General features: G+C 37.3%; 6 protein-coding genes across 6 annotated transcripts in view; 1 reads left to right on the top strand and 5 right to left on the bottom strand.

The window, feature by feature from the left end:
• Positions 1 to 27,800, top strand: part of LOC5572454 — a 322,024-nt gene that overhangs the window by 192,074 nt on the left and 102,150 nt on the right. Inside the window, exon 3 of the mRNA XM_001660350.2 lies at positions 17,917 to 17,942. The gene's annotated coding sequence lies outside the window, so the exon portion shown is untranslated. The remainder of the gene's footprint in view (positions 1 to 17,916; positions 17,943 to 27,800) is intronic.
• On the bottom strand, positions 5,236 to 5,867 carry LOC5572456 (general odorant-binding protein 56d). The gene is made up of 2 exons (XM_001660352.2): positions 5,768 to 5,867; positions 5,236 to 5,704 (listed from the first exon to the last, which is right to left on the bottom strand). The coding sequence occupies exons 1-2, from the start codon at positions 5,810 to 5,812 to the stop codon at positions 5,348 to 5,350; spliced, it is 402 nt and encodes a 133-aa protein (XP_001660402.1). The 5' UTR covers positions 5,813 to 5,867; the 3' UTR covers positions 5,236 to 5,347.
• On the bottom strand, positions 10,515 to 11,221 carry LOC110676924. The gene is made up of 3 exons (XM_021846769.1): positions 11,165 to 11,221; positions 10,968 to 11,108; positions 10,515 to 10,781 (listed from the first exon to the last, which is right to left on the bottom strand). Exons 1-3 carry the CDS (start codon positions 11,213 to 11,215, stop codon positions 10,554 to 10,556), a joined length of 420 nt encoding a protein of 139 aa, XP_021702461.1. The 5' UTR covers positions 11,216 to 11,221; the 3' UTR covers positions 10,515 to 10,553.
• LOC5572455 lies at positions 11,325 to 12,313 on the bottom strand. Its single transcript, XM_001660351.2, has 4 exons — positions 12,189 to 12,313; positions 11,924 to 12,125; positions 11,725 to 11,865; positions 11,325 to 11,670 (listed from the first exon to the last, which is right to left on the bottom strand). Exons 2-4 carry the CDS (start codon positions 11,972 to 11,974, stop codon positions 11,455 to 11,457), a joined length of 408 nt encoding a protein of 135 aa, XP_001660401.1. The 5' UTR covers positions 11,975 to 12,125; positions 12,189 to 12,313; the 3' UTR covers positions 11,325 to 11,454.
• On the bottom strand, positions 20,527 to 21,072 carry LOC110675217. The gene is made up of 3 exons (XM_021839640.1): positions 21,025 to 21,072; positions 20,806 to 20,946; positions 20,527 to 20,742 (listed from the first exon to the last, which is right to left on the bottom strand). Exons 1-3 carry the CDS (start codon positions 21,070 to 21,072, stop codon positions 20,527 to 20,529), a joined length of 405 nt encoding a protein of 134 aa, XP_021695332.1.
• On the bottom strand, positions 25,979 to 26,826 carry LOC110676925. The gene is made up of 3 exons (XM_021846771.1): positions 26,751 to 26,826; positions 26,491 to 26,634; positions 25,979 to 26,289 (listed from the first exon to the last, which is right to left on the bottom strand). The coding sequence occupies exons 1-3, from the start codon at positions 26,805 to 26,807 to the stop codon at positions 26,074 to 26,076; spliced, it is 417 nt and encodes a 138-aa protein (XP_021702463.1). The 5' UTR covers positions 26,808 to 26,826; the 3' UTR covers positions 25,979 to 26,073.

Below are 27,800 nucleotides of genomic sequence, written 5' to 3'. Positions count from 1 at the left end.
ACATAAATTAATGAATTAGTTTTTTTTATAGATATGTCCAAAGTCACACAAAATGACAGTACCGTGCAATGTCATTAGCATAGAGGGAGTATATTTTCAATGCTAGAACATTGTGTGGCATTGAATGTATACTGAATGTAATATAATCTATGATTTTTGGTATACCGCAATAATAGGACGGCACTACCGCAATAATAGGACAGAGGAAGAGCTTCAGATTTATGTTTAAAAAATGTATGTTTGATTCCAAAATTTACTTTTTTACTTCACTGTACTCCAGATAAAGGATAGTTTTAACACTTCACGTTGCAAAATACTATCATATTTAGGTTTTGGCCACTAAAATACGATTTAAATTTGAACACCGTGCTTAAGTCCTCCATAATAGGACGGATACCCTATAATTACGAGTTGAATAGTGCATATAAGGACTGTTCATTTTATAAAGTGGACACCTTGTGCATGCTGAATCTTTCTTATTAATTTTAATCGGTTTTTTGCACATCGTTCGACTAGGATTGTACAATGTTGTGATAACTATTTTCAAAAAAGGCTTGTTCTTCGAAAGCATCATCAATCAGAAGCCTGATGGAAAAAATCAAGTTATTTTTGGAGCAACAATTTTACAGATATAACAAAATCAATTTTCCCGTATATTTTTAAAGAAATTTTTTTTAAATTTGATGGGAATTGATATGAGTAGAATTTTTTGTGTAAAAGTACGTCCTGACGGAAGTCCTAATATAGTATTAATATGAAAAATAACTTACGCCTTCATAGAGTTAATTAGTAAGTCCCCACGTCACATTCAAAGCACAACAGAAACACAATTGTTTTATTCTTAGAATCAAAATTGGCAACACTGCTGTAATAAAATCAATTTTATTTTCCACATATTATTTTCATAATATGTTATTCTGAGATTACCAATTGAAAAATTCAGAGAAAACTGTTTACAATTTGCTGTAGATCGATAAATATGCGTACATGATTTTAAAAGCATGAGACTTTTTAGTAAAACTACCATAAACAGTAAAATTTATACTTAAGACTGTAGTTTAATCTCACGATTTAGCTTTCGTGTATACTTATACAGTTTCTTTAGTAATGCAAACTAGTTTTGAACACGCTTTTTACTTTTCTCTTTTGCTGGGAGTGAAAGGATGGTGTATCAGCAAATTTGGCCATAAATGGGTAAATCACTAAAGTTACCTGATGTCATAGAATGGTGGAATATAATTGATATTTTTAAAGCTTTACCTTTAGTAGAATAGTAAAGGATACAAACATACAATTTGTTCATAAAAAAAAGGATTTTTGTTTTGCGAAAAATAATGTTAAACTTTGACGGACAGCTTTTTTTTAAGAGTTTTTGGAAAAACTATTTAGCTCTTCAACCAAAAGCATTTTCAAAGATTTTATATTTTCATAGCATTTTAGAATAATAGGTCAACGATACACAGAAAACCGATTACGATTTTATCAATAAATAAAAAAGATATAGCATAAACAAAGTGTCCACTTTATAAAATGAATCCTTATTTTATAACATGTGTAAACATATTTTTGTTCATATACTATTTTTTTTTTTTGCAAAGTCCTTTTCAAAGGTTTAACAAATGAGGAAAATCAGTTTCAGCTTTAAGGATATTGTTTAATTGACAAAAAATTGAAAAAACTGGCATTTTTCGTTAAAAAATAATGTTTTTGTGCAGTTTTGTTGAATCAAAACATGTTTTTAGAAAAATGTGATGTATGAAAAGCTTGAAAACAATTTAATAAGCTACAAAACCATGCAAAAATTTTTGAAATCGGCTGAGTATTCACGAAGTTATGGTCAATCAAAGATATTTTTTTAGTGGATTGAGGAAAAATTTGGAGTTAACTACTTTTAATTGAATCTAGTTTTGATTTTGGACAAATTAGGTGTTGGACAAAGTTTTTATAATTTAATTCTGAAGATAAACGTGCTTAAAGTTTTAAAATTGGTAAGAAACTTCCGAAGTCATGGTGACTTCACCAAGGCCATTTTTTATAACTTGAAAATTCACCTTCAAGACGCTTGCGCCACCTCAAAATCAAAATATTTTTGGTTAAAAATATAAGCTTTCTCTTCTAATGTGATTTGTATTAATAAGTGCACACAATTAGGAGGGTTCCGTAGCCTCGAGGTTACGCATTCGCTTCGCAAGCGGAAGGTCATGGGTTCGATTCCTATTCCCCCCACACAAAAACTCCGTCCAGCCACCAGAAGACGCCGCACGAAGGACCGTGTATTGGGGAAGAACACATCCATCCTTCGTCAGTATCGGATGGTGACTGAGACAACCTGACCCTCTTTGTAGGCTGTTGCCTTACATGACACGGAAACATGGCAAAATGAACCACCGCACACCAATGGACTTCGATATGAATATGGATTGGACCAACAACAGCACTCTCCTCTACCTGCTCGGTATGAGAGAAATAGCAATAAGAACTATAAATAGATTCTGTAAATATGATACTCGGCATAGTAGTGGCCAAGTGCACGGAGTGCCTAACAAATAAAAAAAAAAAAAAGAGCACCCCATTTTTTTGGTTGTGAGAACTTTTTAAAAATAAGCCGCACTCTAGTGATCAACGTATGGGATAAGCTATCAAAAAATCGTATAAAACATAAACTAAAACATAATATAACTGGAAATATTCCTTAATCAATCAATACAAAAAATATTTGTAGCAATGTGTTAGAATTCCATTTAAAACACAATATGAACTTCTTAAAGAAATACTTGTTGAAAATTTCCGTTAATTCTGCTGGAAAAACAAAGCCATGCTGAAGGTGTCTGGGTTTGATTCCCGGTCGGTCCAGTTTCTTTTCATTATTAAATTTCCTTGACTTCCCTGTGCATAGAGTATCATCGTACCTGCCACACGATATACGAATGCGAACATGGCAACATTGGCAAAGAAAGCACACCAAGCTGAGAAAGCAGGCTCTGTCCCAGTGAGGACGTAATGCCAAGATGATGAATAAGAAAAGGAAACATATCTACATCAGAATTGAATAAAACATTTCTTTAAGCATTTCTTGACAAAACTCTTGAACAGTCTCTAGAAATACTTAAGGTGCAGTCCTAAAACAAGTTAAAGACAAAACTGAAAGTTGAGTAATTTCAACATCCGGCGCAAAACCATTTTTTTAAGAAATTTGTCTGTGGATCCTTAGTTTTTTTTTTGTAGGAATCTCAATCCTGGCGAAAATTTTCAAAATTCTCATTAAATTCTCAAGCGAATTATGGACAAATATCTGCACAAATTCCTAGTGAGGATCCTAATTAAAAGCCATGAGCCATGATAACTTCATTCAACAATTTGTAGAAGAAATTATGTAGCAATTATTGCGAAAATTTCTGGAAGAAGCTCAAGGATAATGTCTTGAGAGATAAGTTAAGGAACCCCTGAAGATATTTCTAAAAAATATTCGGTGATATTCCTGGAAAGATTATTTGAAGAAATTAGTTGATTTCAATGATTTCCATCGTTCCTCTCCCTGTGTTACGCCTATGAGTTAATGAGTTGCTTTGGATATATGACCAATGCTTCGAGCGTTAGCTCCTTAGGGGGTCGTTTTGCAATAGGGTTTTGGCGAATAAAAGAATTTGTTTATTATTGCCAGGTCACTGGGGTTGCATGGATGCAACGCAATAATTATTATCTGTGTATGCGAACTATTACGTAAGCCCAAACATGCACCCTTGCATAACGATCTCTCCCGTTCAATCGATGGAATGCATCAGGTCGTGACATGACCAAGCCCAAACCACAGGCAGCCCTATCTACCACTATCAGCACGAACTAGTGAAAGTACTTAGATAGCCATTCGCCTAGCATTGATCAATTCGAGACTTTCCCTTTCCCTTTGGTTGTTCAAATAATCCAGTCTTCCAAGCTGGCGATGATAGACGCATACGTTAATTCACTTCTTGATTAAAAACGGTTTGCACATAGAAACCTGAAACTGCGCTCGCCCGTCTGGACCTATCCCAGACGTTCACCCCAATCGGCCTGTATGCATCGGTTGCAGTTTTGTTGCAACTCACGCTGATTATCAAACAGCGGATTCCACTTCCTGACATAATATGCGCGGGAGAAAAACCTGAACTCGCAGCTGCAGCAGCCGTCGTCGCACCTTCGGTTATCAGTCGAATTGTCAGGCTTAGTTTGTCACAAGGCATTTACGGGTTGCAGTTTGCTGCCACGATGGATAACTAACGGTTGGCTGGAGAAAGTCAAACGTTAACGTTTGCGGATGCCTGGAGGATATGCTCAGTAGTAGTTCATGTAAGCGTACCCGCCCCAAGCATGAAGGCAGGTTAACTTTCGATTTTGTTGCCTATGCAGTTGGAAGGATCGATGATCCATGGTTTGACAATATAGTTGCAATTTAGATTGGCTTAGCAGAGTTGCATACAAACGGATGTAAAATTTGTAGTTGTTGGTTTCTTGTGTTTAAACAGAATCCGTTATGTTAAAAGTCATCTTCCCAACGGTTCGAACCTATTTGGATCTTATTCCTGTAATACCTAACTCTTTTATAATTTATAATTTGAAACGGGACACCCTTTGGGATTTTTTTTTTATAATTTTTCATAGCATCGAAAACAAAATTATTTTAGTTTTGGCTTACGGCAACACGCATATTTTAAAAGTTTTTATCTAACTTTTGAAACCTATTTCATTTTTTGAAAAATGTTTGAAAAATTGAATTATTTTTGTAATTTACAAACCCAGTTATCAGCAAAATAGAAATTTGATGAAGGAGAAGTCAATCACTGCAGATACGCCGTTATGATATTAGAAGCGAGTTTTACATGTAATTAGATAAAAAAAAAATCTTCTATTTGGCATTACGTCTTCATTGGGACAGAATCTTCTCAACAGCTTAGTGTTATAGGAGTACATCCACGCTTATCAACTGAGAGCTTTCTATGTCAACGTTCCCTTTTTTCCAGGCTTGACGAAGCTCTATGCCCAAGAAAGTCGAGGAAATTCCCATAACGAAAAGATCCTGAACCGACCGGAAATCGAACCCAGACACCTTCAGCATGGTTACAATTAGGCTAAGGAAGTAATTATATGTAACCCATAATAATCACAATTTATAAAACGCGATACAATACAGATGGGAGAACTGACTTAGCAATTCGTTGCATTGAATGTGTGTAATGTATTCGATGAAAAAAGCAGGTGTTAACTGCGAGATATCACTCTCATAAATCACTTTATTCGTCATTCGTAATACTGCCAATGGTTACAATCAACAACAACCCGTTTCACAATTTCACGTATTCCGGTGCGATGCTCACGCAAAGATCTCCTTATTCTTCCAGTAACACTCGAAAAGCCCATGAGCTTTTTCACATCCGTTGGCTCCCTCGAACATATTGCACTTCTCAGCAAACATTTCCGCCTTAGCCTGGGTATTTCCTTTGCTCAGCTTTTCCACTAGAACTTCCTTGTTTACCGTTCCGGCATCGTCGATAAAGCCTACCTTACCGAACACGCACTTCATGAAACACTTGCTCTTGTCATCGGTCAGCGTAAGATCACCCTCCCGGAATCGGTTTCCCACATTATCCGGCAGTCCTTCGCCGATTTCGGTTGCGCAGGCCATCGTCAGCCTCTTGGCCACTTCATGTTGCTCCGGGGTGAAGAAGGCCTATGGGCACAAACAATTTGGTTGCACAACGAGACACACACTTTAATTCAGATTGATACTTACCTGAGAACCAACGGCCAACAGCGAAATCAGTACTAGACACTTCATTTTTTTAACAGAACACTTCAATCGAAACTTACTACGCGTGACTGATCGGAAGGGATCTTATCGTCTGATGGTCCGGATACGAAAAGGATCTTCTTTTATACCGAAAGGACGGTTCAGAATGCAAAATCCAATCCACCTTCAAGCGAAAGAAAACACCAAATCAGACGACGACGGACAGACGCATTAATAACTCCTTGCATCTGAGGTTCCCAAATTATTTTTGTAATTGGAAGTTTCCTACTGACTAAATTATTAAACCAACATTTCGAAAATTGAAGTGCTTCATGTTATTTGTTTGAAGTATTTAAATCTTCATTTTTTTTTTAAACTATATCACCACCTACGATAACTTGTTCTGCTTCCAGCTGCGATGTTCTGTTCTTCATAGGATATTGAAAACATATCGAACTCAAAATTTAAAGAATTCATTTAAATGGAAAGGATAAGTGTAAACAACAATGGTCCGTGATTACGTTTGAGAACTTCTGCATAAATTCACTTCCAGTTTTACCATGAAACTCAGTAATCATGCGGAGAGCGCTCTTCTTCGCAGCATCATGCTGTATCGCGACCATGCAAAAGAATTGAACTGAGTCCAATAAATTAAGGTTTCTTTTTGTCGTCTTCGTGCCTTGTTCGTGCCACTGAACTTGATTTCCACGCGAATTCACTCTCGTGCCCAGTGGGTCCACTTAACTTGTTTCGCGGTCAAGGTTAGGATGCTCTCCCGGGGTCAGACAAGGTATGGTCTCGCTGCTGTGTTTCTCATGTTTGTAGGGAAAAGAAAACATAAATTTATGCTCTTTCGAGTTGTTTTTTGTATTACTCACATTCGTTTTTATTTCTACGAATCTGAACGTTGTATCCAATCATGACAAAATGAATAGTTCTTGTACTATAGGTTAAGTGTAATATTGGAATTTTCTAAGTACTCTAAAATTAAGTTTTTCGTCATTTAACATACATTCAATCATTTCACAAAAAGTGACAAAAACCTAGCCTCTTTGAAGTAGTCAACATCCATATACTTCAACAATCCTTTTCATGGAAATTTACATAAAATCCTCCAAATAAACGTAAAAAATCCTCAACTATTACTAGGATTTTCTTAAAGGATTCTAAAACTAATTATTTCAAACAATGCTCCGAAATTGCTCAAGGAGTATTCAAAAAAACAATTCCTTCATGGTTTCTTAGAGATCCATTCAAAAAATTTTCCATATATTTTCGAAATTCTCTTCCACAGATTTTTCTGGACATTATCCAAAACAATCTCGTAATGATTATTCAAACATGTTATCAGATGTTGTTTCAGGAGTTTCTTCGAAAAATCTTCAAGTATCCTCCAAGGGCTGCTCCAAAACCTTTTTAAGCCATCTCTAAGAATTTTCGGAAGTTTAAGATAGTGTTTTAGATATTTATGTATGATACTCATATCTCGAGGAATTTTTAGAGATTTAGGATTTTATCATGCAATTTTTCCAGAATATCGTTCAGAAATTTATCCTGGAATTGATTACAAAATACATCTATTATTTTATGATGTACCTGGGATGAGTCAATGAGGTCCTAAAATTTTTAATGAATTCTTGTTTTTTTTTTAATGATATGAAAGAGCATGTTCTTGCCACTATTTTAGCAATTTTTCCAGCTCAAATGACGGCTATAAAATATTTACACTTAAATTTTAAAAATGGTTCCACTTATGAACTTTTACACTTTTGATCATGTTTGACGTTCACTTTGTCGACAAAAATACCACAGGGGTTTTAGTTTTAACACTGGGGTTGTTCCTATCTGACATTTCGGAACGGACACGGAAAGTAAAATAAGCCCAAAATTTGAGTTTAAACCAAGGGGTGTGATGAAATCTCAAAAACTGTAAAAACAAATGTTTTTTGAACTAAACCCAACGAAAATCATTTAACAATTGAGTAAAATGTGTTTTTGGCCTAAACTTAAGCGTTTGGTATCAAAATTGGGACAGGGCTTTAGGACCCTATTGCTTCTGGAATACTTACAGGAACTCTTGCAAAGATTCTTGCGGGAATTTGTCGACATTTTTTGTAGGATTTACTCTAAAAACAATCTTGTGAAATTCTTCCAAGTATCACTTATAATTATGACCACTATATTCCTCCAGGATATTGTTCAGATGTTCTTCAAAAATGACGTTTGGAAATTCCTTCTGGATTGGTCTGAAAATCGTACAAAATGCACAAAGTCACGGTTCTTCACTTACCGTTTTTATCAAACAAAAAAAGCCTTCGAAACTTTTAGCACCAGTTTGTTCATATAGTTGTTCTAAACTGCTGGAATGATTCTTAAAAAAATGTTAGGCTAAATTTAATGTTACGCTCTTTGGGGTCATTCAAAAATGACGTCCATCATTAGGGGGAGGGGAGAGGTTTACGGAAGTGTGAAATTACGTGTATAAGGTATTGGAAAAAGCGTGACACAGGGGGGTCTATAAATCCCGAAAACGATGGACGTCATATTTGAATCGACCCTTTGCAAACGTAACCGTCAAAATCGTTGATTTTTAGTACATTTACATTGTATTTTAATATTGAATATCATCTACGTTTGTTTTCAATTACATTTAATAATTAAATTTCGTTAAAGCTTTTTATAATTAAAAGTTTATTTTCAGGCTCAAGTGCTCGGAGGCATTACGGAACCGATTTCATTGTATAAATAAATACTTAAATCATTTTTCTATATAAAAATCTTAATAGTTGATGTCATAAGTTCAAGTGTTTAAAATCATATTTCTTGCATGCACTAAATGAGTTGCATGCTATAGACTAACTATAGAATGCTTACACTTCTGTAGTTCACGATTTATAGTCTTTTCCTGAATTTGATTTTTGTTGAATCTTGTTCTGATTAATAATTAAATTAAGCCACAGATATGCAGTGAAATCTCCATGAGTTGACATTGATTACACCATTGAAACTCGACTCATAAAAATATCGAGTTTCTATGGTTTCTTCAATATCATCGCATGGTGGTTTCACTGTACCTCTGTGTTTCGAATTTATTATTAATCAGAAGAAAACTCAAATCATTTGAAAAGCTGTATCGAACAGACAATGCTCCTTTTTTTAAGCACTTATTGCCCCTTCCAGCCGGCTTTTACGTTTTAAATAGATGGAAAAACGTGAAATGAGAAGGAATAGTTCATAATTGAATGACAATTTGAAGTTAAGAAATCTCTGGTCTTGGTCAAACCTAAGGCTCCGTGTACGCAAGACTGGCGCTTCATCCAACAAGAATACATTACGAGTTTTTTTAGATGGGAATTACTTTTCATCACTTTTACTGAATACAAAGTGGTGACAAAATATGATTTATATGTGATATAGAGTAAAGTGCCCATTCATAGCTTACGTTCGACAGTTTTCCAAGAAAAATGAAACTAACTAAAGATACAAGCCGAGAAGAAGAACAATAAAATAACGTATATTTACAGATAGGATTAACCCCAGTGTAAAGAAGTTGAACCCCTTTGGCGTTTTTATCGACTAAGTAAACGTCAAACATGATCAAAAGTGTCAAGGTTGAAATTAGAACCCATTTTCTAAATTAAAGTTGAAATATAATATTGCCGTTATTTGCGCGGGAAAATTTGCCAAAATAGTAACAAGAACACGCCCTACCGTGTTATTTAATAAAAATAAGTATTCATCAAAAATATTAGGACCCTGCTGAAGCTTTCATCAGAAATCGTCAGCTCTGGATGCTCTGCATTAAATGTTTTAAGATATTTGCTAATGGGCTTCTATATTCTGCTATATTCTGCTGTGGGGAAAATTTGTCAAAAGTTCCGCCAGGAAATCTTCGAATGTTTTGTCAGATATCCGTGAGGATTCTTCGTATAAATCTATCAAAGATCACTGCTACAAATATCGATCGAAAATTTTACTGCAATACTCAATGAAAGATTCACAAGACTTCCGCAAATGATTTTTGTAAAATCTTAATTTGTTCACTACTTCCAATAACCAACAAAGTTCTAAGACATTTTTGGGATTTTGACAGGAAGCTGGCACACTGAATTGAACTAGAACGGATCCGCGTTAAGTAATCATCTCTGGCTTGCTATGTAAGTCGACAGAATTTCCCAGTATTATTATTTGGTTATAAGACAGCGTCGATTTATTACGAAATGCTTAAATTGGAAATTTATGACCCTCGTCCGTAACGCTTTTTGTATAAAAGTTTTTTTTTTGTATGAGCCATAACGCTAGGCTCCTCCCCTCCCTCTAGAAAGTTACGTAATTTGTGGACGGCTTATTATATTAGGAACAGATTCCTTATATAAAGAGAAACGACACTTATTCTCAATGGCTGGGGGTCCTGAGAGCTCGTCGCGGCCCCCTAGGGGTCCGCGGACCACCGGTTAAACCGGTTAACATTCGAAATGTCCAATGCATGAATCAAAAATGTAAATCATATGTGATTTTTCCTGAAAATATCATCGAAATCTATCGAAGGATAGAGAAGGTGCAGAATATAGAAACTTCGACGTTGGCACCCAGTACAGTAAAGGCATGTCTCTTGAATAATTGAGTATCTGGAGAAATCACTGTATGAATTCTGCTGATGGTTTGAAGGGATTTCATAGTAGTATGACCGAAAGATTTCAATTTCCCGGGATGGACGCTCAATATTTAACAAAAAATAAACACTTTATTTGTTCAGATTATTCTAAATACTTTGGTATATTTCAATTAATCAGACCAACCTATCGAACTTCAAACTTTTTCTCCAAAAACACTTGTAATAATTGAATGCTCGTTCATGCGGTTCATCACCGAGTTCTCCGCTGGCACATCGATCCACTAGTTCCTGAACCAAGGTATTGTTGTGTCCTTCCGTCATGAAATCTACGAGTACCTGTTTGATCGGTACTCCTTTTTCATCCACTATGCCCATATTCATTGATTCGCAGAGCACGAACTTCTACAAATAATTGTTCATCAAATACCGTGAGGGATCGAAATCCGTACATCTAAGAATTGAATCTTAATCCGTTCACTTCATACATAACGCCTACTATTTGTATGAAGTGTACGAATTTTGAGCCTGTACGGATTTCGGTCCCTCACTGTAAATTTTCTTTCGTAAGTTAACAAAAATAAGCTCAACCTTGAACAATTCCGTGTCATTCGTTACATCGCCACGATGAGCTCGAGCTGGGATGTCACTCTCCTTTGGCAACTGTAGTTGCTTCTGACACATTTTCGATTTTTCCTGAAGTTGATTCCATTGTTTGGTGGAATAACCTGCCTGAAAATAAAATTCAATTATATTTGTGAAGATGATTCAAATCTAAAATTACAAACCCGACATGTCGTTAGACAAGCTACATTTAAAACTAGTGTAAGTAGTTTCATGTCTGATTGCACAGTACAACTGATTGCGAGAAATCACTCGCAAATCGTACAAGGTAAGCATATTATGTATTTAAAAAAAATGTTTTGATGTGCTGTCTATCAATTGTACTAATAACTTTACGTATTAACCCTGCAATGGAATGAGATTTGTGATACATGCTAAAGTAAATGTCATTGTCATTGATTTGCATTGCCTCAGATCTTCAAAATACAATTTATTAACCAATTATTTCCTTACTTCAAATATCAAATGACTTTTGCATAAAGAAACAGTCGTAAAATTCAGCTGCCTTATCTTCCATGGATTCATTCTTCAATTTGGAACACTTTGTAATCACGTTCATGGCCATTGTCCGGTCGTACTTATCGGCAAGGAATTCGATGATGCTTTCCTCCAAAATTGACCCCGTCTCGTTCATGAAACTGAGCTTCTGCATTGAACAAGAGATGAATTTCTGAAAAATTTGAATCATTAGCAAACGTTTCTATCAGTATACTCTCTTCTTCACCTTAGTTGCATCATCCTTTTCCTTCAACTGTCCATATTTGAACTTCTTCCCAAGGTCAGAATCCTTTGGTAAATCCAAATCTTCAATACATTTGCTGGTAAATTCATCCAATTTTTGTTTCTGCTTATCACTGTAGTCAGCCTGTAGAGATGTACCAGTTGTGAACATTAACAATAACGCTCATAAAATAAATATTTACCTTGCAAAGTGCAACCACGGTAAGAAAAACAACCACTTCTAGTATCTTCATGATTTTTGTATGGTACTCAATGGGGCCTCTGCAAGTTCTGGTTAGAAACTGATTTGAAATTCCTTAAATCAGACTCTTTTATATGCCCTTCGTAGGTTCAGCTCAAACTGGTTCTATTCCTTTCAAAGTATCCCAACTCAGATCAATTCGTCTGGAGAACAGAGGAGAAATGTATTAATCCCTGCTAATGGATAATAAGTTTAATCTTACTGACTTGAGGTTGTCACCAAGCAGTAACGATGGGGAGATAAATACGTATCTTTTATGCGCAGCTGGGAAGAAACTGCTGAGTCATTTTCATTGTTGCAGCTGGGTTGATTTCTTGGGATGCTATCGATGCAACGATGCTTGCAGGTAAAGAACGAGTTTTTTATGTTATTGATTCCATCTCTACATTGCACCCAGTTTTGGAACTGGATTTTTCTCTTTTTCTATGAATTCGTAAGAAATTTCCTTAGGTTTGGACGGTTTTTCTCTTTTATTGAATAATATTAAATAATAAGGTCACAGGGTTATATCTGTGTTACAATTGCAAAAAAAAAAATAGTAGTCATATTTCTAGTTGAGTGTCATTGGAAACCCTTTTACACTTTTTCTAAAAAAAAACCCTAGATTAATCATTCAATTTTCGAAGGATTTCCCGGTACTGTATATATCTGGCCGATCGATAAGGCCATCTACGAAGCTGGCTTCCCATGAACTCGATTACGACAAATAAACGAAAAACCGAATCAAGTACTACACCATCAAATTCCACTAGAGCTAGTATCCTTTGACAGATACGCGTCTTTCAGCCGTATGGCCGTCTTCAGTGTCGTGTACTATCGTCTATAGACTCGGGGTGAAAGACGCGTATCTGTCAAAGGATACAAGCTCTAGTGGAATTAAATGGTGTAGTACTTAATTCGGATTTTCGTTTATTTATAGGTATTCCACTAAACCGATCGAAGATTTACTATCGTTTATGACAGATTTTGCAAGATTGTGATTATCAAGTAAGCGCTCATCTTTCGGGCAGAGCAGACGTGTTTGACTATCGTGTTCGGAAGCCAACTGTCGGTTTATCGTAGTTTTTCTTTTTCTCGAAAAATACGTATCCGCGGCGAGTGTTATATCGTCATTATTTTCGCAACGGATTGAAGCAACCATCGCACAGCGATGTCCGCAAAAAAACGTCGCGAAAACACATTTCGCATCGCCACCTCGAATGTGCCTAAGAAACCGTCGTCCGAAGAGGTTCACCAGTTCGTCGGTGCTATACTAGGCCTCAAACGCGATAATGTCACGCGAATACAGTATAGCCGAAATCTTGGTGTTGCTTTTGTGAAGATTACTTGCCTCGAAGTTGCACAAAAGGTGGTCGAAGAGAACGACAATAAACACGAGCTCACTGTAGACGGCAAATCGTTCAAGACACGCTTGGCGATGGAAGATGGAGCAGTGGAGGTTAAGCTCTTCAACCTCTCCGAGGACGTCACGAACGACAAAATCGCTAGGTTTCTGATGTCGTATGGAGAACTGTTCTCAATACGTGAAGAGGTATGGGACGAAAAGCATCTTTTAGCCGGGTTGCCAACCGGTGTACGAATCGTACGAATGATAGTTAGGAAGAACATTCCATCGTATATCACAATTGACTGCGAAACCACACTTGTGGCTTATTACGGACAGCAACAAAGCTGCCGCCATTGCAACGAGTCTGCGCACAATGGCGTGTCGTGCATACAAAATAAAAAACTGCTGTTGCAAAAACTAGCTACTAGCAGTAATTCGTATGCCGATGTTGCCAAAAACTCACGACCGATACGAACCAAGACGGTCGCGCCGAAGCCAGCGGTGACGAAGCTTGCCACTCCGAATCCAACGAACCAAACAAACCCAGTCGGGCAGACACCAGCCACTAGCGGCTCAATGCCTCCTCCGTCTGTATCAATACAAAGGGAAACTGGTTTAGGCATTGGCTCATCCCCGGTTATCCGACAACAAGAGAATGAGAACGACATACGGACTAGAGTAACGCGCCGAACTAGCAAGAAACCCGATGGAAATGAGACTGACTTTTCCACCTCCAGCAGGACCTCTCAGAAACACCCAGCAGGCAAAAACATGCGCTGCGATGAGGGTAGCGACCATCACGATACAGACACGCAACTTTAATTCGTCATCTTCAATAGCTACAATATTGCAACTATTAACGTGAATACAATCACGAACGTAAACAAGATAAATGCACTACGAACATTCATCCAAATGATGCAGCTAGATATAGTTTTCTTACAAGAAGTAGAAAACGAGCATCTCACAATCCCCGGTTTCAACGTCGTCGCAAACGTAGACTATTCTAGAAGAGGTACCGCAATTGCACTCAGAGACCACATTCAACACTCGCATGTGGAACGTAGCTTGGATGGTCGCCTTGTTGCGTTGCGCATACACGGTACAACTCTGTGTTGTATCTACGCTCCATCTGGTACGGCACTCCGTGCCCAAAGAGAGCGTTTCTTCAACGATACCCTTGCCTTCTACCTTCGCCACCGAACCGAGCACATGATACCGGCAAAGCGACGCAACAGGATGTAATATGAGCCCATCTCTTCAGGCCACAGTTCAGCAGCTGCAACTAAATGATGTGTGGTTAAAACTACGTTCCAGAGACAATGGCCACACCTTCTTAACAGCGAACTCATCCTCCCGCATAGATCGAATATACGTCAGTAGCGGTCTGTGTGAACAATTACGCACTACCCAAACCCATGTGTGCTCCTTCAGTGACCACAAAGCTGTTACTCTACGCTTGTGTCTACCGAATCTCGGACAACCACAAGGTCGTGGATTTTGGTCGCTCCGTCCCCACCTTCTTAACCAAGCCAATATTGAAGAGTTCAAAATTCAATGGCAATTTTGGACCCGTCATAGACGGAACTACCGCAGCTGGATGGATTGGTGGATGCAGCACGGGAAACCGAAAATTGCAAGTTTCTTTCGCTGGAAGTCGAAACTTGCGTATGAAGAATTTCATCAAATGATTCTATCAAAATCCAGCAATGCTTACAATCATAAACCGTCTAAAGGGTGAGCTTCTATCTTTGCAACGTCGTTTCACTCAGGCATTCACACGTATAAATGAGCCAATAGTAGCGGGAGAGCCTCTCTCAATATTTCAATTCGGTGATAGGACACGAAAACGAACGACGATAACAAGGATCGACGATGAGCAAAGTGGTATTACTAATGACTCTCAAGAGATACAGCACCAAATGCTTCAATACTTCTCTGAGTTGTATTCGGAGCCAAATAGAGAGGCAGATCACACCGAAGAATTCCAGTGTAACCAGATTATTCCACAAAACGATGAAACGAACGAGGCATGTATGGAGGCAATAACAACAGCGGATATATGGTCCGCTAAAAGGTCAAGCGCTTCAAAGAAATCACCAGGACCAGATGGTATACCTAAGGAATTTTACCATCGTACATTTGATGTCATTCATCGTGAACTAAACCTCATACTTAACGAGGCCCTGGCATCAAATTTCCCAGCCAAATTTGTCGACGGCGTCATAGTTTTGGTAAAGAAACGGGGAGCTGGTGACACTGTTGGCTCGTATAGACCAATATCGCTTCTTAATTTCGATTACAAACTACTCTCTCGTATATTGAAAGCACGCCTTGAAAATGTTATGAAAGCTCATCATATACTTAGCGACGCTCAAAAGTGTTCAAACTCGAATAACAACATCTTCCAAGCAACGTTGTCGTTGAAAGATAAAATCGCGCAGCTGGCATTTCGGAAACACGCTGGAAAACTCGTGAGTTTTGACCTGGATCACGCCTTCGATCGAGTGAGGCACTCGTTTCTCTTCGAGAATATGCGGTTTCTCGGCATTCATACCGAACTAATCGCTCTGCTCTCACGGATTTCATCGCTCTCTACCTCCCGTCTACTAATCAATGGACATCTGACTACAGCTTTCCCTATCCAACGTTCGGTGAGGCAGGGGGACCCAATCTCCATGCACCTCTTTGTGCTATACTTGCACCCCTTGGTGTCTTCTCTGGAACAAGTGTGCGGTACTGATCTGCTTGTCGCTTATGCCGATGATATCAGTGTGATTGCCACATCGGCACGAAAAATTCAAGACATGCGTGACGTTTTTCATCGTTTCGGGCGAGTGTCCGTCCGGTGCGGTATTGAATGTTCGTAAAACGACATCGATCGACGTCGGTTTCATCGATGAAAATCCAATCCATGTGGACTGGCTACGGACCGATAACAGCGTCAAGATACTCGGCGTTGTGTTCGTCAATTCGATTAGCAGGATGATCAACGTAAACTGGGATGTGTTGGTGGGAAGAATCGCTCACCAAGTGTGGCTATATTCGATGCGGACTCTAACTCTCCAGCAAAAAGTGATTCTTATCAACACGTTTATCACAGCAAAAGTGTGGTACCTATCGTCTGTGCTACCGTTGTACAGTATCCACACGTCCAAAATAACAGCGACCATAGGCACATTCTTGTGGAGGGGACAACCGGCACGTGTACCGATCATGCAACTAGCAAGGCCAAGAGAACTAGGGGGTTTAAAGCTTCAACTTCCAGCTCTTAAATCCAAATCACTTCTGATCAATCGACATCTTCAAGAAATCGGCTCAATGCCTTTTTACAATTGCTATCTCACTCAAGCACATCCTAATGCCCTTCCCGCAGATCTCCCATGTCTTAAAACAATCCTGCAAGCACGATCTCTCTTGCCTCCAAGTATCCAACAACTTCCCTCCTCCGATCGAATTCATCAGTTTTTCATTGATCAAACCGAACAACCAAGAGTTGAACAGCGATATCCGTTGATAAACTGGAGGCGTGTTTGGCTCAATATCGGGAGCAGAGAATTATCATCGACTCAACGCAGTGACTGGTACCTCTTCGTAAACGAAAAAACTGAACATAGACAGCTGTGGTACACTATCCGTCGTGTTGATTCCGAGAGATGCACACATTGCAACGCAGCATCAGAAACATAATAGCACAAATTCAGCGAGTGTCGTCGAGTTCTGGCGGCGTGGGAGCATATCAAGAATATTCTAAGGACCATCATGGGCACCCCGAGGAGTTTCTCATTTGAACAGCTATTACATCCAGAATTGAACAACATAAGGAGAAGACAAAAAACTTTAATTCTAAAATATTTCATTAATTACGTCAATTATATCAACAAATGTGATAATAATGTAGACGTGACAGAATTGGATTTTTACTTACACGTTGAATTGTAAATAATTGTAGCATAATTATTTTTGAACAAATTCAACACGAAATAAACTAAATTTTATGTAAAAAAAAAAATATCAAACGATTCAGACAAATGGTCAGCCTCTTTGGGCGCACCTTATTGAGTTCAAACCGTTATCAGCTTTTAATGCTTTTGGTCTGGGGAATGGCACCTCTCTCAAAATGGGGACTGGTTGGTACCCATCGTCCGCAGTACCGACGAGGACATTTCCTCCGTTATTGGTTCATCCTTGGACTACAATGTCTGCGCTCTCAGCACCGTGCATGTGTTCATCGACGTATTCTTTCCTCCTTTCAAACACATCACCTTCGTCCTCAGATTGCTCCCATCCATATTTCAGCACATCTCGTCTCGCAGCATGAAGCCATTACGAGATGAGTGGAGATTCTGGTAGATCTTCCACGTTTATTGAGATCGGATAAATTGTTTAATCTCCCGACATTCTGTTTCCTCGAGGCGAATGTTTTATAAAATGATACGGGAATCTTTTTCGCCGCAGGTGAGGAATTCGCCACCATGATAATGACAATAAGAAGCACAGTTCATACTTTTACCTTATATATTTTTGAACAACCTGTAAATTTAAATTTTCTACGTTGCCATAAAAATATGATTCTTCATTTTATTTCATTATTTTTATTTTTTCAGATGCTCTGCAAAACATGCATAAATTGGTAAGTAGTTTATTTTCCCATGATTCCAATTAATTACACAATGACTAGAAATTTAAAATAGAGTAGAATTAAGAAACAGAGGTATGCCAGATGAAGTGACCAACACTTCAAGACCAGGACGTTAGGCAACAATTTGTCGTTTTGATTGTGTTGTACAAGCATAGGTATAGCATAAGACCTCTGTGAATTTCGAATTCTATTCATTTCTCTAGTCGCTCAAGTTCTGGAAATAGAGAGTATCTCTCACTTATCACTTTCTATAACAATCATAATCTGCGATACATCATGAGAGTCTGTTGACTTATCGTCTACTGATATAGCTCTGATTATACCGGAGGGATAACCCACACGGAAAAAAATCCGTTGCCGGATTCATGAACAAAAAGTCATGATTTCATAAAATTTTATGTTTCATGATATCATGACTAAAAGTCATGAAATCGTGACTATTATGCAAGAATTCGTATGCTCAGGGCGTTACACAAATCTAACTGTCACTTTCTTCACCTTAGTCAACGTGTCTCGTGGCGATCGGTGATCTTTTCTAGTGAAATTATAAAAAAAATGTTTTGAAAAAGCTTAAATTCTTCGGAACCTTGTCATCATATCGATGACATTTTTGGTGAAATTCTCGTGAGTTCCAACATTGTTTCACGACACAATCAATTTACTTACTTAATCGTGACTTTGCAGAACCGGGCAATGTTTCACTTTGAGCGAAGATTTTGCTTGACAAGCTCATCGGCAATTTTAACTGTTCGGAAGTGATGCATACCCCACGTCCTATAACAGAGCAGGTCACAAAAGGCCTTCGGCAGCCGGATGATCCAGTTCCACTTTCCACATCCGCAGAGTTGTTAAGGAGTGTTCCATGACTCATGCAATCCACCAGCCCAGGGACCATTTACCAATTCAATTGATGCTCGAAACAACATTTTGCGTACAAACCTAACCACCGAATGTTCGCGTTCCTGCTAAAGATGTCACACTCGTCAGGTTGACATTTGTGGAATGTTTTCACGGTTTATTACGAAACTATCGGCACAAAAGCAGTAAAACTCTGTTTTTTTTGTTTACCAATGGCAAATATAAACTGGGATCTAAATTGACGTATAATGTTTCGTTTTCATGAACTGAGTTCATGATTCAGGGATCCTGCTTCATGATTTCATGACTCAAGTTGCCTCTTTTCAGCACCAAAATTGGAATCATAAATGACAGGCATCTGAATACATGAAAAGTGCTTATGTTTTCATGACTTCTGTTCATGATATCAGATCCTGCTTCATGATTTCATGACCAAAATTGCCACTTTTCGTATCAAAAATAGGAATCATAAATGACAGATGACTAAATCCATGAATTTTATTCATGGTTCCAGCATACATGCTTCATGATTTGAGAATTTTAATTGCCATTTTTCTTCGCTAAAAATTGAAAACGTAACGTACAGCCGGCGTTACGGTAAAATGCTTCATGATTTCATGACTTTTGGTCATGGTGTATTTTCATAACATGAAAACACACTTTCCTCCCGAAATCATGACTCTTTCTCCTGTTTTAGAGTGCCGAATTTTTACCCGTGCACCTATACAATTTTCAAACCTGGGAGCACTATTGCTATAAAATGTTTGGGGATTGTTTATCATGCCAGTAAAGAAAAACACCTACCCCTAATGGAATATAAGAGCTTGAGCTTGAGCTTGAGTTTGCTTGTTCGCTGCCCGTGGTTGCTATTCCAGTATCGCCAGATCAGCTGCACTTACACAAGGAACCAACCGGATGAATGTTTGGAATTGAAAAACACCTTCAACGTATAAGTGCTGGTGAGTTTCTATTTTAAGGCAACAATGGCACCAGCCCCGTCAGATTGCTGACCATACGGGAAGATGTAGTGGGGTGGTAATTTTTATGACAGAGACGCTTGCTTGTTTAGCAAGCAGACAACCTATGTATCGGGCGTAAGGAAAGGCGTGCTATAATGATGAAAGAATGGAAGCGAAAGGAAATGGTTTTTTTTTGTCCGTCTCTTGTTCTAGCAACTCTCCGCTATTCACCGCACATGCGCTAGTGGCTATGCACGAAAAATCGCTAATAGATAATGCGAAAAATATTTGTATGGCGAAATGCGTATACAGATTTATTTCTTAAAATTTGTAACTTTTTTCGAAAAAATATTGTGTACCGGTAATGATAATGATTGTCACGCCTACCAAATATTTTTTAGATTAATGCTTTAATTTCCGAGAAATTTGAATATGAGTAAAAATATATGATAAATCCACCTGTTCAGGTAGCATTCGAACTCACGATTTTTGCGTTTATTTATTTTATTTTATAGTTGAATATATTACGACGTTATTTTAAGAACTTAAGAGAGATTGAAAATCTATTAAAATCTGACAAAGCTACTCTGTAATTTTTTTATTTATATTTTCGATACAGTTTTCAAAGAAAAAATAGCAATAGGGATTTGTAAAACTAACGATCGATTAGACCTACAACATGAAATAGGTAATTATGGAAATTTCTTTTCTTGTAGCGTAGTGCAACCAATGAGGTTGATCAATCCACACACTCCGTCTTACAGTGCATACTTTTTATGCTTAAAATAGCACTGATGAAAGTTGTAAACTTTATCGAGAACAGTCTCTCCACCGGACAAAACACACAGCTCGACCACTTCTTTGACCTGTTCGGCATCGTAACGATCACTGAAAAACCTTATGATGGTTTCATTCTGAAAGTTTCCATCGGTATCGATCCAACCGAGCAGTTTTTGCCCACACAGAAGGAATTCCTGAAATAAAAGGTTATTTTGTTGCGGTGTTGTCGATAAATGACTCAGACTTAGATTTCATACCTTTATCAAAGGGTCCTCCGTTATGTTCCTGTTGTATTCGATACGTTGCAAGATATCCGAATCTTCAGGAATACCCAGATTCCGGTAACACTGCATACTTATGTCCTTGAAAGTATCCAATTGATATTTACTGTAGTCCGCCTACGATAGGGTTGCAATTGTATCACAAAAGGTTATCAATTATTTTATCGGAAAGAATGATGTTTTTAAGACACTTACAAAGCAGATATGCAGAATCAAAGCGAGCACTAAAAGAATGCGCGTCATATTGGATTGCTGATTGCGAAAAAAATAAATCGTTCCTGATGTGGATGCACTGAGGGTAATCTACAGAATGAGAACCGATGGTCAACTAAACCAGTTTTATACTCTTTTGTGCAGAAGATGCAACAGGTAAGATAATTGAAATGATAAGATCTCTACCCTTCGAGTTCCCTGCCTTATTCAATTTCAAGTTCAAGTAATTTGTATTCTTTGTAGATTTATTTGCATCTTACATACGCGGCTTTCCATACCCTTGTAGTAACACCCTCTGCTTCAAGCCAACACCATGCTACAAGTGTGTTCGATTATTGTTTCAGGATTTTCTCTTCCTGGGAAATTAAATTAGCTCAAGCTTAACCACAGCATAGCATAGCATAGCATAGACTCAATGGTCAATGGTTGCTACTCCGTGATTGATCGGAACTGGTAAGAATTGCTCTTCGATCCAAATGAATAAGGGATGGGAGTTTCCGCTTACTCTCGAAGTGCAATTTTAGCAGATCTCATATTATTGATCAATAACGGCGCCGGCCAAGTCCTTACAGCCAGTTTGGATGAGGAAGGAATGTTGGGGTGTAATGATTGTTGCTTCTAGAGACCGGGAATACCTCTGCATTTCCATAATCATCAAGTTAAGGTTGTTTATTAGTAATGAAGGCAAATGATCTGGGAGTCACCTTTGGTCGGTGATGCGATCCATAAGGAAGGGAAACACGACTTTTACTTAAAACTATTCTCGAATCTTATCCCGCGGTGAAAAGATATACTATAAATAAAAATAGATTAAGAAAATACGTCGATATTCAAAATGTCGAACCATTCAAAGGTTATTTTTAGTAAAGACAAGTAAAGAAGGCTATGTGTAACAAAATTATATTCAATAAGAATAAGGGTTCATACCGACGCTTGAAGTGACGAACCATCCATAGTTTGTTTGAAATACAAAACGATAATGATAAAAGTTTGTAAAAATAATTTCAAAACACTCAACAGTTTTCTTAATTTAATGTAGTTTGATGTAAATAAGTGAAATAGTCAAGAATATTTAGTGAAAAAAAACTATAGGATATCTCTAAGAAAACGTAATCCCATAGTACGCCGACATTCATAATGTCGAACTATTCAAAGGTTATTCTTAGTATTAACGAAAAAAGAAAGGTATATTAAAGACAAACAGAATATGGATTTATGCCGACACTTGTAGTGACGAACCATTCATAGTTTGTTTGAAAAAATACAAAACCATAACGTTTCCTCGATACAAATGTGTAATCATAAGCATGAAACGAACTCACCAGTTGATAATCCTTCCTCGATTGACCACGAGATCCTCCATCGGACCACACACTATCCCACTGCCCAGCAAATCGCGCGCAAACAGGTTATCGCAACGCCGACGACACTAGGAAAGAAAAATACAAACCCAATTGCTTGGGCTTCCCTGAACCACTGCCTGCATGTTTTTAAATGTATGAGCACACACTAACAGACGTCACACTCTCATAATTGTCTATAGACCACCTTTTTAATGGTCGATTCAAATATATGGTCGGTGGCCAATACGCCACTCGCAGCGCTCGCATAGTTTTTGTTCGTACAGTAATTTTAGCATTGGGCGTACATGTTCTCACGACTATGATTTTGATTACGATTTGTTCTAAGTGCTAGGTCTGTTTGTCTGTGGTATGAGGTTTTTCTTTGGAATGACCCTAAAGAGTGACATATATGGCTTACAATGTAGTTCAAACCAACGAATTACCTCTCTAGTAAACAAATTTATAAATTCCTACGCTTTCAAATTTACTTTTTGATAGGAGTAAAAGGATGGTATTTCAGCAAAAAGTGTCAGTGATTGGTAAAATATTATTGATATTTTTAAAGCTTAGTAAAATGATCATCGATACCAACATGCTATTTGTTCATATAAGTGAGGTTTTTTGTTAAGCAAAACATAATGGTCAACTTTTTAAAACAGCTTTTCCTGGAAGTTTTTAGGAAGAACCTTAAATTCTTCAACGATAAGCATTGTGAAAGATCTTATTTTTTTCATAACATAGTAGTTGGAATACGCACAGTAACACAATTACAATTACATGGTTTACGTGGTAGATATTGCCATATTCTTAATAGGGTCCTAAAGCCCTATCCCAATTTTAGTGCCAAACGCTTAAGTTTAGGCCAAAAACACATGTTTACTCAATTTTCTAATGTTTTCCGTTGGTTTAAGCCCAAAAAACATTTTTTCTAGATTTTGTCACATCCTTTGGCTTAAACTCAAATTATGGGTGTATTTTGTTTTCCGTGTCCCTTACGAAATGTCAGATAGGAACAACCCCAGTGGTCGAACTAAAACCCCTGTGGTGTTTTTGTCGACTAAGCGAACGTCAAACATGATCAAAAGTGTCAAGGTTCATTTATGGACCAAATTTTTAAATTAAAGTTTAAACATGATATAGCCATTATTTGAGCGGGAAAAAATGCTAAAGTAGTTGCAGTAACATGCTTTTTCGTGTTATTAAATAAAAACAAGATTTCATTAAAAATTTTAGGACCCAATTTCTTCACAAAAACACAAGACGATTTATACTTAACCCGTGGCACAAGAAACTGGTGAATGATCTTGTAGCCGAAGTTATTCCAGTCGGTCATTGGGTCAGCTCGGGAGAAAAGGGAGCTGTGGATTTGTGCACCTGTAGCTAGGCAAATTTCATGTCAGAGATGGTTTCTGAGAAAATTGAGAGCATCTCTCACTTACCACTCTCTGTAACAATCATGATCTGCAGCACATCATGAGAGTCTGTTTATCGTCTGCGACTACAGTTCTTTTTATATCGAGGGAATAGCAGTGCATGATAAAACCCACCTAAACAAGCTCCAAACCTGGGGGACACTATTGCTAAAGGATTGTTTATCATGCCAGTGAAGGAAAACACCTATCCCCAATGGTATATAGGCGAGAAAATAGGTTTCATCTCTCTTCGAGGCTCTCTTTTGCAGCTGCTATTTATTAAACTTGTTATTGCTGTGTGCGTTTGAAATGCAAATATCAAATGCGGGAACACCAAATGCGGTAAGATTTTTAACAAGGAAGGCGAAGTCAAAATTTGAATTTCTTTGCTAGGTTGGCGGTGTTATACATCATGGTTGCTAAGTATCCTTTGGTTACATTGTGTTACCGCATTTGAAGTTCAGTTAGACTGGATTTGCATGTCAAACGCAAACAATAATACTATGTACCTGCGAATCATTACCGTTCATGGACCGATAGATGCGATGTTTTTCTTCGCTTGCTTTGATCGTGCTTAAAAATTGATTGAGAACAATTTCCGCCATACCTGCTCAAGGCCATACAGGATAATAGATTAGTCGAACAGCACTCATATTTATAAAGTTCTATTAATATTTATACTCAATTGGTTTGCAATGAAATCGTGGGACACATTTTTAATTCAAATGGTAATTGAAATAGTTAACTTATTGCGCGTATGTGTATGGACAAATTATGAGTGAAATCATATAATAAATTTACCTGATCAGGTGGGATTCAATTCAAGATTTTAGTAGTTCGATAATTGCTTTACTCATGCGTTTTTTTATTATACAGTTGAATATATTACGATGTAGTTTACAGAAGATTGAGAATCTATTTAAATTTGGTAAAGATACTCTAGAAAAAAAGATTGAAAATCTGACAAAGCTACTCTAGAAAATTTATATTTGTATTTCCAATTACAGTTTTCATGGAATATTAGGTAATAGGAATTGAAGAATTTCAACCTGGTATACGTAATTTCAGGAATTTTATTTCTTGTAGCACAGTGCAACCTCATTTACTTATGCACAGTAATTTTCCGATTATATCACGGATCCCCAAATTTTTTGGCGTGATAGAATGAAGCGTGATATAATGAAACAGTGCTTTCTTGGCATTCAATATTAATTAAAATTGCAATAATCAATTTAATTAAACGAAAAGCACATATAAAATGGATCAAATAGGAAAGTATAGATTGTTTTAGGATTATCAAGTCATGCTAAATATATGAAAATCGAATAATAATCATGGTGTGATATAATTGAAACGAAAACCGTGCTTAAATCGAGCGTGGCAAAATGAAGCGCGATAAAACTGAACCGAGATATAATCGAGAAACTACTGTATCTTAATATTCAATCCACACACTCCCTCTTACAGCGCGTCCTTTTTATGCTTGAAATAGCACTGATGAAAGTTGTAAACTTTATCCAGTATAGTTTCTCCACCGGACAAAACACACAGCTCGACAACTTCCTTGACCAGTTCGGCATCGTAACGATCACTGAAAAACCTTATGATGGCCTCATTCTGAAAGTTTCCATCCAAATCGTTCCAACCGAGCAGTTTTTGCCCGCAAAAAATGAATTCCTAAAATTAATGGAAACATTTTGTTGCGATGTTGTCGATAAATGACTCAGACTTAGATTCCATACCTTTATCAAAGGGTCCTCCGTTATGTTTCTGTTGTACTTGATACGTTCTGAGATATCCGAATCCTTGGGAATACCCAGATTCTGGTAACACTGTGTACATATGTCCTTGAAGGTATCCAATTGATATTTGCTGTACTCCGCCTACGATAGGGTTGCAATTGTATAAAAAAGGTTATCATTTATTTTATCGCAAAGAATGATGTTTTTAAGACCTTACAAAGCAGATATGCAGAATCAAAGTGAGCACTAAAAGAATGCGCGTCATATTGGATTGCTGATTGCGATAAAAAGAAATCGTTCCTGATGTGTATGCACTGAGGGTAATCAACAGAATGAGAACCGATGGTCAATTAAACCAGTTTTATACCCTTTTGTACAGAACATGCAACTGGTGAGATAATTGAAATGATCAGTTGATTTGTGATCTTTGGTTTCTCAGTACTGTTGAACAACAATATCCAAATACGTTTATTCATAATGTCAACCAAACTTTAGTATTTTCTACAAACAATAAATGGCATCTCTCGTATCCGTTCAGATATCGAATTCCTTGTTGATAAAGCAGCAATTGTAGAAGTTCCACGTTTTATCCTCGGTAGTCTCCCCCTCGGGTTGTCCACAAGTGTGCATTAACTTTTTCAGTAACTGCTCATCAAAATTGTCCTTGAAGTAATTGACGATCACCTGAGTTTGAATAACTCCCTCGGTATCCAGTAGTCCCATGGATTCCATAACGCATTTTATATATTTCTAAAAAAAAATTTAAGGTTTCCAAAATTGTATCTTAACTTATGATTATTCAGACGGGCCATTGGAATGGTGATTGGGTTGGTATTTTAGTATTCGTTCCTACTTTCAAAACTCCGGTCAAAGCAATGAATTATCGAAAAAGATTAACCCTTTCTTCACTAAACTAATACGCCCTTTTTGAAGACAGACATTATTACAAACCTTAGTGATGTCATCGTTCTTCACATCCCGGTAGTACATGACACTTTGAACGAAACTTGACGCATCCGGTCCGATTCTGAGTTGACTAACGCATTCTCTGGCACCGCTGAGTATGCCTTTCATTTCCTGTTTGCTAAAATCAGCCTAGAATTGTTACAAAAAATATATCTCGATTTAGTAATCAATGATTGAGTAAAAAGACTATGAATAGAACCTTACTGCAGTCAGCGACTGTTTTTCGATCAACATAATTCACTTACAACGCAAAGGCTAACATATAGAGCCACGATGGCAGCTACTGAAATCCAAACCTTCATTTTCGCTGACTTGTTTTCTTCAAGGATCCACCAGAACTAACTCAAAATTCCAAAAATATGCACCCTTGAACTTGTAGCCGAGGTGAATTGACTGATAACGCACCGTCATATTTTCTTTTCTCCATCGTGTTATTCGCGGGAGATTGCTGCAATTTTTGGGATTCAATCACGTTTTGCTCCATTTGTCATTGATTGTCGTAATCAAATTCTTTATTTTAGTGATCGAAGGACGGTGCAGTTCATCGAGTCAAATGTGATTTGCATGCAGAAGAGCAATGACAACATGAGCTCTACTAGCCAAAGCTTGCACATTAAGGTGGTCCATTTTTATGTAGAAAAATCGACATGTAAAAATCTCAAGTTTCACCCTCTAAATTTGCTCATTTGGACCTCAAAAGTTATTTTATCATTAGAAATCACATGTTATGAGAATTATTGAATGCTGCTTACGTTAAAAAGACATTTTAATTTCATTTCATATGAGAATTAAATTGGTTAAATTACTTCCAGATTTTACATATCTAGGGAAGTTAGAACGTATCGAATCAAACATTGAAATCAAATAATTTTCCACAAAGTTTTCTTCATTATACTATTTAGTAGTACCAACTATAACATATTTAAACATTCAAACAAACACTTTTGCTTAGAGCGATCCTTCACTGATTACGTAATTAATTGGTCGGCGTTAAGTCAGAGTGGACCAAGTGACATTTTTGATATTTTGAGAAAAATGGTCTTAAAGTCTAACGCTCTGTAATTTTTTAACTCGTTTAAATTTCGGTTCAATATTTTTACACGTCTTTATGCTACTTTCAAACAATATAATGTGAAGTGATAATCATGAAAAATCATAATCCAAACCTCTAATAGAACGATTTTTTTATGGACTCTGTGTACTTGGTCCACTCTGACTGAACCAAAAACCACCGTTCAGTGAGCTGGTTCACTCTGACTGAACAATTTCTTGAAAAATAACAATCATTTAATGCT

This window comes from Aedes aegypti, chromosome 2 (assembly GCF_002204515.2).
Source record: "Aedes aegypti strain LVP_AGWG chromosome 2, AaegL5.0 Primary Assembly, whole genome shotgun sequence".
Lineage (NCBI taxonomy): Eukaryota > Metazoa > Arthropoda > Insecta > Diptera > Culicidae > Aedes > Aedes aegypti.
The sequence above is the reverse complement of the archived record's forward strand: the minus strand, read 5'-3'. Positions and strand labels throughout refer to the sequence as shown.

What these genes read in the sequence shown, in the direction of transcription:
- LOC5572456 (XM_001660352.2), bottom strand. Translation starts at nt 5,812, where the DNA reads ATGAAGTGTCTAGTACTGATTTCGCTGTTGGCCGTTGGTTCTCAG. An exon ending in TGTTGGCCGTTGGTTCTCAG is followed by an intron (nt 5,705 to 5,767) that starts GTAAGTATCAAT and finishes TTGTGCCCATAG; the next exon opens with GCCTTCTTCACCCCGGAGCA.
- LOC110676924 (XM_021846769.1), bottom strand. Translation starts at nt 11,215, where the DNA reads ATGAAACTACTTACACTAGTTTTAAATGTAGCTTGTCTAACGACATGT. An exon ending in CTTGTCTAACGACATGTCGG is followed by an intron (nt 11,109 to 11,164) that starts GTTTGTAATTTT and finishes TTTTATTTTCAG; the next exon opens with GCAGGTTATTCCACCAAACA. An exon ending in ATGACACGGAATTGTTCAAG is followed by an intron (nt 10,782 to 10,967) that starts GTTGAGCTTATT and finishes AATTATTTGTAG; the next exon opens with AAGTTCGTGCTCTGCGAATC.
- LOC5572455 (XM_001660351.2), bottom strand. Translation starts at nt 11,974, where the DNA reads ATGAAGATACTAGAAGTGGTTGTTTTTCTTACCGTGGTTGCACTTTGC. An exon ending in CCGTGGTTGCACTTTGCAAG is followed by an intron (nt 11,866 to 11,923) that starts GTAAATATTTAT and finishes ACATCTCTACAG; the next exon opens with GCTGACTACAGTGATAAGCA. An exon ending in AAAAGGATGATGCAACTAAG is followed by an intron (nt 11,671 to 11,724) that starts GTGAAGAAGAGA and finishes CAAATTTTTCAG; the next exon opens with AAATTCATCTCTTGTTCAAT.
- LOC110675217 (XM_021839640.1), bottom strand. Translation starts at nt 21,072, where the DNA reads ATGACGCGCATTCTTTTAGTGCTCGCTTTGATTCTGCATATCTGCTTT. An exon ending in TGATTCTGCATATCTGCTTT is followed by an intron (nt 20,947 to 21,024) that starts GTAAGTGTCTTA and finishes ACCCTATCGTAG; the next exon opens with GCGGACTACAGTAAATATCA. An exon ending in CGGAGGACCCTTTGATAAAG is followed by an intron (nt 20,743 to 20,805) that starts GTATGAAATCTA and finishes CTTTTATTTCAG; the next exon opens with GAATTCCTTCTGTGTGGGCA.
- LOC110676925 (XM_021846771.1), bottom strand. Translation starts at nt 26,807, where the DNA reads ATGAAGGTTTGGATTTCAGTAGCTGCCATCGTGGCTCTATATGTTAGC. An exon ending in TATATGTTAGCCTTTGCGTT is followed by an intron (nt 26,635 to 26,750) that starts GTAAGTGAATTA and finishes TAACAATTCTAG; the next exon opens with GCTGATTTTAGCAAACAGGA. An exon ending in AGAACGATGACATCACTAAG is followed by an intron (nt 26,290 to 26,490) that starts GTTTGTAATAAT and finishes ATTTTTTTTTAG; the next exon opens with AAATATATAAAATGCGTTAT.